This window comes from Carassius auratus, chromosome 40, assembly GCF_003368295.1.
Source record: "Carassius auratus strain Wakin chromosome 40, ASM336829v1, whole genome shotgun sequence".
Lineage (NCBI taxonomy): Eukaryota > Metazoa > Chordata > Actinopteri > Cypriniformes > Cyprinidae > Carassius > Carassius auratus.
Window position 1 is genome coordinate 5,343,943 of NC_039282.1, and position 9,764 is coordinate 5,353,706.

The window sequence follows — 9,764 nt, forward strand, 5'->3', positions numbered from 1 at the left end:
TCATCTCCTGAGCATCCTGTGTCAAAGAACTCCACTTCTCCAGAGATCCTTCCAGCGCCCACTCCTCCAGAGCAGCTTCCAAAACCCGCTCTTCCAGAGTGCCCTCCAGTGTCCACTCTTCCAGACTCCCCTCAAGTGGCCGCTCCTCCAGAGCGCCGTCAAGTTCCCACTTTTCCAGAGTGTCCCCCAGAATTCCTCAATTTCCCCAATCATCTTTTTTTGGGGGGAGGGACATATTCCAATTGCCGTGGTGACCGAGCAGGCTCAGGTCACGGAGGATCTGCTATTATGGCCACCTGAGTCCACTTATTGCCATGGTCTCCAAAATCTCCAGATCTGCTATGGTCTCCTGAGTCCCCTGAGCCGTCATGGCCTCCTGAGTTGTTGCCCTGTTCCTACTCTGCACCAGCCTCCAGGGCGCCTGAAACCCCACCACCCACCCCCATCCCCGGGGGAACTGTTACGGCCAATCACAATGCACTGGATAGCTGGCCGATTAGCGTACACCTCGCTTTTCAGAACCATGAGCTTTTATAAAAATCAACATTTTTCAGAAAGTCGGGGCATATAGAAGCAACAATAATGTACATTATATGCAAAATAATGTGCTTTTAAATCTTAAACTACATTAACACATTGCATTACATCAAACAGACAACATGATGTTCTTTTTAGCAACTCAAATGAGCCCTTTAAATACTTTTACTTTAGTATTTTTCTAATGAGTAATTTTAACTTTTATTTGAGTCAGTTTCCATAAAGGTATTTGTACTTTTACTGAAGTATGAAGATTGGATATTTTATGCAACACTGATAATCAATGTTTTTGAGGAGGCACTCCCTTCCTTGCCTCCTCAGAGAATGTGCCCCGATTAAGTGAGCTGATATTCTACATTCCACTTAAAACACACAAAAGTCATGTTAACACTCACACCTACACTGTTTTTATAATGTTTGGGAAACAATGATCAGTATGGTTAACAATGTCATCCTTGACCTGTACCAAACCTTGCATCAGACATTAGACAAATAATATGCAATCTTAACATTACAGAATGCATGGTAACACTTTAGATTAAGTGTTACATATTCACTATTAACTAAGAATTTTCTCTTAATAAACTTCTTATTTGATGTTTGTTGATAGCAAGTAAGGTAGTTGTTGTTGTTGATATATTTAAGGGTTAAGGGAGAATATGGTCATTGTTATGTGTGTATAATATAAAGCACACAACAAAGGAAGTGGATTCCAAGAAGTCCTTTTTAATAAATCCACAAGGAGAAACCCTCAAGATACAAACATACAAACAAGCAATATAAGACAATGAATTGAGGGTTTAAATAAGGAACATAATAAGGGGGAAACAGAACAGGTCTGGGAACAAATTAATTGAGAACCATAGAACTAACTCAGGCAGGCATACAGGAACAGGGAGAAAACTAAACAAAAACAGAACTTCTCCCTCCCGGAAGGTCAGTCCTTGTGCCATAGAAATAACAATGTCCAAATGAGGAAGGAGGGCTGGGTCTCTAGAAGAGGGCATTGAGCAGGAGAAGGTTTGGAACTGTGAGAAGGTGAGAGTGGGAGAAACCAATATGGTGAAGACAGCAGGAGGAGCAAGGAGCAGGAGAAGCCAGACAGGTACCCAGGCCACAGTCAGCGAGATCTTTTATGGTGGATTCACAGGAGGGAGGAGCCATGTTAAAACTCTGGGAGGATGGACCAGAGATGTGATCTTCTGCGATGGAGCTGGCTGAGGTGGAGACCCAAAAAGAGACATGGAGACGTTGTTCACATGTTCATAGCCTGAATGCACTGTCGTTTTGGATAAAAGTGTCTGCTAAATGCATAAATATAAATGTAAATGTTCTCCAGGCAGAGCAGCTGAACAGAAGGCAGGTCCATGGGTGAGGGAAAAAAGAACAAAACAGTAAAAAAGGAAAACACAGCTAAATCTACATTCTCTAGGTGCAGTTTTCTGTTATGTGTTAGTATAATATAGTATAAAACTAAACAGAAACAGAACCAATGACAGTCATGCAGAGTAAGGCATAAATGTGTGCATTTGATATGTGCTTTGTCAAGAAGGCTCAGCAGAGGCTGCATGTCCTTCACCAGCTGAGGAAGTTCAACCTGCCACAGGAGCTGCTGAAATTCTAATCTGCAGTCACTGAATCTGTCCTCTGCTCTTCTATAACTGTCTGGTTCAGCTCAGCTACGAAATCACACCTTAGAAGCTTGGAGAGGATTGTCTGGACTGATGAGCAAAACACTGGTACAACCTTCCCCCCTCATTTGTTATGTTCTGAGAGACCTGTTACCATCTCGCTGATGGATATATATATATATATATATATATATATATATATATATATATATATATATATATATATATATATATATATATATATATATATATATCACACAGATGAGGTGGAGTTTTCTTCATGAAGTAAATTCTGTTGCATTCCTGGATGGGAGGAGCTATGATGTACAGTGAAAGAGAAACAAAACTGATGACTAACAGTCTGAAAACTTCATAACTATTCTTCTCATTACACAACAGGTGACAGGTTTATTCGGGTGATCTAAGACTACAGCTGAGACTCACTCATCGGTAAGGAGACTTTCTCTCTATAAGGGACATACATTTTGTAAATTTGACTCAGTAGTTTAATTTGTACATCTATAAATATAAAAATAAAATGATACTGTATATACAGTATATATATATATATATATATATATATATATAGAGAGAGAGAGAGAGAGAGAGAGAGAGAGAGAGATAGATAGATAGATAGATAGATAGATAGATAGATAGATAGATAGATAGATAAATGCTTTAAATGTTTACATTGTAAATTAAAAATAATTCTAATTAAATTATGCAAAATTAATAATCTATATAATGTTACAAACATGCCACTATAAAAAGTGCTCAGTAATATTTCACAGGATGTCCCCGTCCCTCTTTGCCATTTCTGATCTTGTTAATTTTGCTTTTTTACCAAACAGATTCACAATGCACAATTCACAAATGCTACAGATACTAAAATAATCAAGAACATACAAATGAACTGTCAGAAACAGATAGACCTGAGGTGTATCATGATACATGGCAATCTAAAAATGCTAATCTAAAAACGGGAACAGTATTTAAAATACTTTATATCAAATGACGTTCCTATCACAGCAAGCACCTATCTGAGCCACAGATACAAACAAACATGTTTTACCGGGAACTCTGTTGTTATTGCTACTATTTATTAGGAGACATTAAAACTTGAGGTGAATGAAGTTTAAAGCTAAACTCTACTTAAGTGATTTTGATCAAATCTGTGCAAAAATCATGCAGCGTTATTCAGACTTATTGGCTAGATTTGCTAGACAACCACATCACAATACTTACCCTAAAGTTGCTGTGACCCACCAGTTGTAGAATTATGTTTTTATTAACAAGATTCGGAGGAGCGCGTCAGATACTGTGCCTAATCGACACAGGTGGACCATAATCAAGTAATCAATCCCATAGTATAAATATCGCTGACTTACCTCTATCCATTGACGGTTTATCAGCATGCTGGTTCGCTTCGTCTGTCACCTTATCACAGCCACAATTTTCATACCAACGAAGAGAGCTACACCAGGGATTTATAAGACCTGCTGCTTTTGCCGGACCCAAGATCATTTCTACCCAGCCAAACACGGCCGTTGAGCAGCATTAAGCGTCATCGCGACAGCTGCTCTCCTCGCAAAGCCATACGTCGTGGCCAATAGACCGTGCAAGCTCCAAGCTCGCCTCACTCGACACAACGATCGTGCCGCCCAAGACCGAGCTCTCCTCGAGCGCTGGATTGCAGCAGAAGGAATCCAACCAGCCTAGGCCGAAACCCCAGTTCTCACCACAGCAAGCCTCTCTCACTTCCCACCTTCCTCACTCCCTCAGCCTTTCACCCCGGCGTTCCGACCGATTGGCTGTTTGAGGCCGCTTCCTCTAGCTGCGCAGACCGCGCAACGTTAACCAATACATTTTCATGTGAAAACGCTAAAAGCAGGTTCTTCTTTTTCTTCATTGGATTTTTATGGCAGTTGGCATCCAAAGTGCTGCATCTAAAAGCAGGTTCGTGGCTAAAGTTTGTTAAATGACGTCATGACGCAGTTCCGTCTTCTTCTACTCGTGTTTTATGGCGGTTTTGGCAAACCAGCGTAAAGATGCATTACCGCCACCTGCTGATCTGGAGTGTGGTTGCGCATAGATTTGGACTACAGATAGCACTTTTCTATCCTATGGCCGGCAAGGCTTCTCTCTTCGATGCCAGGAGCTCGAGCTCCCATCGGATCGAGAGCCTCCCGGCCAGACAACCTCACCTTTTCCATTCTGCGGCCAGCAAGGCTTACCCGTTCGTTGCCAGGAGCTCACACTCCCTTCGGACGTAGGTGAAATCATCCAGCTACCCTTTTTGCCATTCTGTCTTACGTACGGAGAGGTTTACCCATCCAATGCATGGAGTTGGGGCTCCAATTGGATGTAGGTGAGAGCCTCCTGGCTAGACAACCTTACCTTTTCCGTATTTTGGCCAGCGAGGCTTAACTGTTCGATTCCGGGAGCTAAGCTCCTGTTGGACGAAGGTAAGAGCCTCCCAGCTAGACAACATTTTCCGTCCTTCAGCTAGAGAGGTTTACCTGTTCGATTCCTGGAGGTAAGCTCCTATCGGACGTCGGTCAGAGCCTCCCAGCTAGGCAACCTGACCTTTTCCAGCCTTGGCCAGCGAGGCTTACCCGTTCGATGCGAGTGCTCCCATCGGACACTGGCAAGAGCCTCCTGACCAGACAACCACTACCATTCCACGTGGTCTAGGTCGCAAAACCCAATAAGCAAGCCGTCCGATGCCGCAAGTACCAAACACACAAATAAACCCTCCTTCCTACGGTCGTCAAGGTGTACCCGTCTCATGGCGTGAGTAGCAAACTCCCATAAGACGTCAACGAGAGCCTCACGACCACACAAACTTACCTTTTCCATCCTACGGCCTGCAGGGCTCACCCAGTTGTTTCCGGGAACAGGAAGTCCTTGTTGGATGCTGGCGAGAGCCTCCTGGCCACCGAATGTTACCCTTTCTGTCCCACATCCGGAGAGGCTTATCTGTTCAATGTGTGTGCTCCCTTCGGATGCCGGCAAGAGCCTCCCAATTAGACAACCTTACCTTTTCCTTTTCTATGGTTAGCGAGGCTTACCCATTCGATGCGAGTGCTCCCTTCGGACGTCGTTAGAGTCTCTCGGCCACGCAACTTACTTTTCCATTTGCCGGTAGGCGAGGCTTAACCGTCCTCCTTGTCGGCCAGCCCAAAGCTTTTTATCTACCAAACCGAGAGGACCCAGACGTCCGTCATCCTGAGTCTCAATCTCCTGTCGGAGGCTTCATGGACCCTCTCGGTCAGCATTAGGCCCTTTGCCCACTGAATAGCAGGGACTATCAGCCAGTAGGGCCCGTACGCCGACACCATGACCTATTCCGGTCGAGGCAACTCGTGTCCTCCCGGTCGGGCACCACAACCACGCTGCTCCTCCTCATCGGCCGGTAGGGCTCACCGTTCCAACGCCACAAGCTTCTGTTGAGCATCGGCTTGAGCCCTACCTACCGGGTGCCAACAACCATGTAGTTCAGTATCTGCAGCCGGTAGGGCCTACTCTTCCAATGCCTAAGTCGCTCCCACCAGAGTACGTAGGCCCTTCCGGCCTGCCAACGAGATGACTTCTCAGAAAATCAAATCAGCCCCCGCCAGTACTCTATGCCATTTTTGGGGGGGGCGTTCTTTAAACTGGCGGCTGTCCTCTTGTACATTTGCTTTTTGGGGGGTACTCTAGGTTTCGGGCCATTCCCGAGCTCGGAGCCCTTCCCCGGACAGCACGCCAAATAAGCATACCATACCTCAGCTAATTATATGTAAGCGTGAACTAGTGAAATTACGTTTTTATTAACAAGATTCGGGAGGAGCGCATCAGATACTTAGCCTAATCGACACAGGTGGACCATAATCAAGTAATCAGTCCCATAGTATAAATATCGCTGACTTTCCTCTATCCATTGACGGTTTATCAGCATCCCTCCTCCACCCCATCTCCTCACTTTGAGTTCACTTTATGAATAGACGGGGAAGGGGGGGTACTCTAGGTTCGGGCCATTCCCCGAGCTCGGCGCCCTTCCCTGGACAGCATGCCAAATACACATACCATACCTCAGCTAATTATATGTAAACGTGAACTTGTGAAACACTGGTATACTGTATGAAAAAGTAGTTTGATCTGGGAAATATTACAGAATACATATAAAATAATGTTTCATTCACAAAATGAGAAATGTGTTATGACTTTTTCCTGAATAGGTTTAAAGAGGGGAAGAGCAATGGCTTCATTAACTTCACAAAAACAAAGTAAGAACGTAAAGAAAACTTCTGGCTACACCTCCAGCTGAAATAAAGAGAGAAAAAAACATCCCATCAAGTTAGACTGATTTTACAATATTCCTGTTTATGTATACATAAATTCTAAATGCAGATAATAAATTGTGTTTCTTCCTCTTCCTATTTAGCTCTGTCAGAAGAGATCCAGTGTTCGATCTGCCTGGATTTGTTCACTGATCCAGTCAGCACTCCATGTGGACACAACTTCTGTAAGAGCTGCCTGAACCAGTGCTGGAACAACAGTCAGACCTACAGCTGTCCATTCTGTAAAGAAACATTCAGTAAAAGACCTGACCTCGAGATCAACACAGCACCCAGACAGAATAAATCTGAGGTTCTCTGTGATATCTGTGATGTTATTAAGATGGAAGCGCTGAAGATGTGTCTGGTGTGTCAGAGCTCTTACTGTGAAACTCACCTGGAGCCTCATCAAAGAGTCGCACATTTAAAGAAACACAAACTGATCGATCCCCGGGAAGATCTTGAGGACTATATCTGTCAGAAACATGAGAAACCTCTGGAGCTGTTCTGTAGAGATGATCAGACATGTGTGTGCTTGCTTTGTGCTGTAACAAATCACAGGAATCACAACACTGTTGCTGTAGAGGAGGAGAGCAGAGCCAGATGGGTTGGAGATACATGCATTATTTATTTAAACAACATGATTTTTTTTCTTTTTTCGTGTTTAATTTATAAATAGATATTAAAGATAAAATGTGTCTTTGTCTATAGACCAAGTTGGAGGACATGCAGACAGACGTGCAGCAGATGATCCAGGAGAGAATGAATAAAATTCAAGACATCAAACACTCAGCAGAACTAAAAAAAGTGAGTACTCTCAGGAAATTATTGCAGAAATAATGCAGATGTTAAAAAAAATGGTTAGATCTTAGAGTTATTTTCTATAAAGATCATTGAAAACATTTTGTATATGCTGTGATTTACTTTTCAATCATAAAGAAAAATGCTATTGATTTATCAGACAGCGTCAGAAAAAGAGAAAGCGGACAGTACTGAGCTCTTCACTGATCTGATGCGCTCCATTGAGAGATGTCAGTCTGAGCTGCTGGAGATGATGGAGCAGAAGCAGAAAGCAGCAGAGAAGCAGGCTGAGGAGCTGGTTAAAGAGCTGGAGCAGGAGATCACTGAGCTACAGAGGAGAGACACTGAGCTGGGGCAGCTCTCTCAAACTGAGGATCATCTGCGCTTCCTACAGGTCAGTGTCCTCCTGTCTGCTTACATCACAACACAACTCTCCCCATGCTGAGGGATTTCTGCTCTCTCCTGCTGTAGATTTACCCATCGCTGATCAGACCTACATACACCAGCAGCTGGTCTCAGATCAGTATTAGTGAAACTCAGCTGAGTGTGACGACTCTGAGGAAAGCTCTGATTCAGCTGCAGGAGACTCTAGACGAGAAACTCAGCAAGTCTGGTAAGAAAACAGAATATTATCTTTTGATAGCAGTGAATAAAGCTAATATGAAGGTGGAAAAAGTATCCTACAGATAATAAAAATATGCATACAAAAAAAAAAAAAAAAAAAAAAAATCAACATCACAAACTAATATACTTGCTGTCCCTCCTCTCACGGATATATTTAAATAAAACCATAGAAATGATCTGACCTTAAACATGTTGATTTCAGTAATATGTAGGCAGCAATAATAAAACCAGCAGAGAAACAAACCGGAGTTTGAATAGGAACTTGAGCTGTATTTAAGTTGTATTATATTAAAACTTCTGCAATAATTGTCCATTGTCATTTGTCTTCACAGTGATAAAGAGGATGCAACAATATGCAGGTACAGTTTGTGATGTGCTTGATTAGACTGTCACAAATAAGAGTTTAAAGTCATATACTATACATTCTGTGATTCATATCTGGTCTGTCTTTCAGTGGATGTGACTCTGGATCCTGATACAGCTTTTCCAAAACTCATTCTATCTGATGATAGAAAACAAGTGACAAGTGCAGACTTTGATATTGTACTCAGAGATAACCCAGAACGGTTTAATTTTTGTTCCCTTGTCCTGGCAAAAGAGGGTTTCAGCTCAGGAAGATTTTATTTTGAAGTGCAGGTAAAGGGAAAGACTGACTGGGATTTAGGAGTGGCCAGAGAAACCATTAACAGGAAGGGAATGATCTCAGAGTGTCCTGAGAATGGATATTGGGCTATAGTTATGAGGGATGGGTATCAGTACAGAGCTCGTGAATCTCCCTCTGTCCCTCTGTCTCTGAAAGTGAAGCCTCAGGTCGTAGGTGTGTTTGTGGATTATGAGGAGGGTCTGGTCTCCTTTTATGATGTGGAATCTAGATCTCATATGTATTCTTTCACTGGTCAGTCTTTCACTGAGAAACTCTACCCACTGTTTAGCCCGGATAGTAAAAAGGAAGGCAAAAATTTAGATCCACTGATCATTTTACGTGTCAGTTAAAATTACAATTAAAACATGAAACTTTAAATTAAAGCTGGGATAATAACAGTAGAGAAACCAAATAGAACCCCCAAATAGAAAATTGGGGTGCTGGAAGAATGATGGAGGAACAATGGTGGGTCGGCTGTATATACTCTATATATGTTATGATCTAATGGATATATGTATGTACTCATAGTGATGGCATTTTTCTAAGAATTAAAAATAACCTAATTTGGAAAACATTGCAACTAAGGCCCCACTGGAACAACCCTGATCGCAACACACAGCTATGTGTGGGCAAAAAGATGAAGAAACGCATTCAAAACACAACACTTCCCCCATTTGTCTCATTTTCAATAAATTAAAAATACTGAGATTCAAATTTTACTTAAAGGGGTCATATGATGCAATTTAATCTTTTTCTTTCTCATTGGAGTGTTACACGCTCTTGGTGCATAAAGAAGATCTGTAAAGTTGCAAAGATTAAAGTCTCAAATCCAAAGAGATATTCTTTATAAAAGTTGAATGTCAACCACTCCTACTTAAAAAGGCTCATTCCAACTCGCCCCCACATTTCTACGTCATGATGTTGGAAGATTTTTAACAACCCTGCCCAAATCCTCACCCAAAGAAAGAAGGCGTAAATTTTATTCTTGCTTTTGCCCCCGGCACCATGTAGTGTTTCATTGTGAAAGTGAAGCTACTTTATTTGGCCTTCCAAAACAACTAGAAATCAGTGGTTAAGTTGTATTTACAACACTGTGCCGGAACGGTCACCGTGATTTTCCAAGTAACACATGTTCCTGGATCAACATCTTTTGATGATCCTGGATCAACATTATTGTCCAAAATTATAGACTTAACTCAATCCCTAACC

General features: G+C 42.3%; 1 protein-coding gene across 1 annotated transcript; it reads left to right on the plus strand.

Moving 5' to 3' along the window:
* Nucleotides 1-2,544: 2,544 nt before the first annotated feature.
* On the plus strand, nt 2,545-9,269 carry LOC113058990 (E3 ubiquitin-protein ligase TRIM39-like). Its single transcript, XM_026227229.1, has 8 exons — nt 2,545-2,618; nt 6,389-6,436; nt 6,595-7,094; nt 7,199-7,294; nt 7,449-7,682; nt 7,760-7,901; nt 8,245-8,271; nt 8,367-9,269. Exons 2-8 carry the CDS (start codon nt 6,409-6,411, stop codon nt 8,903-8,905), a joined length of 1,566 nt encoding a protein of 521 aa, XP_026083014.1. The 5' UTR covers nt 2,545-2,618; nt 6,389-6,408; the 3' UTR covers nt 8,906-9,269.
* Nucleotides 9,270-9,764: the final 495 nt, after the last annotated feature.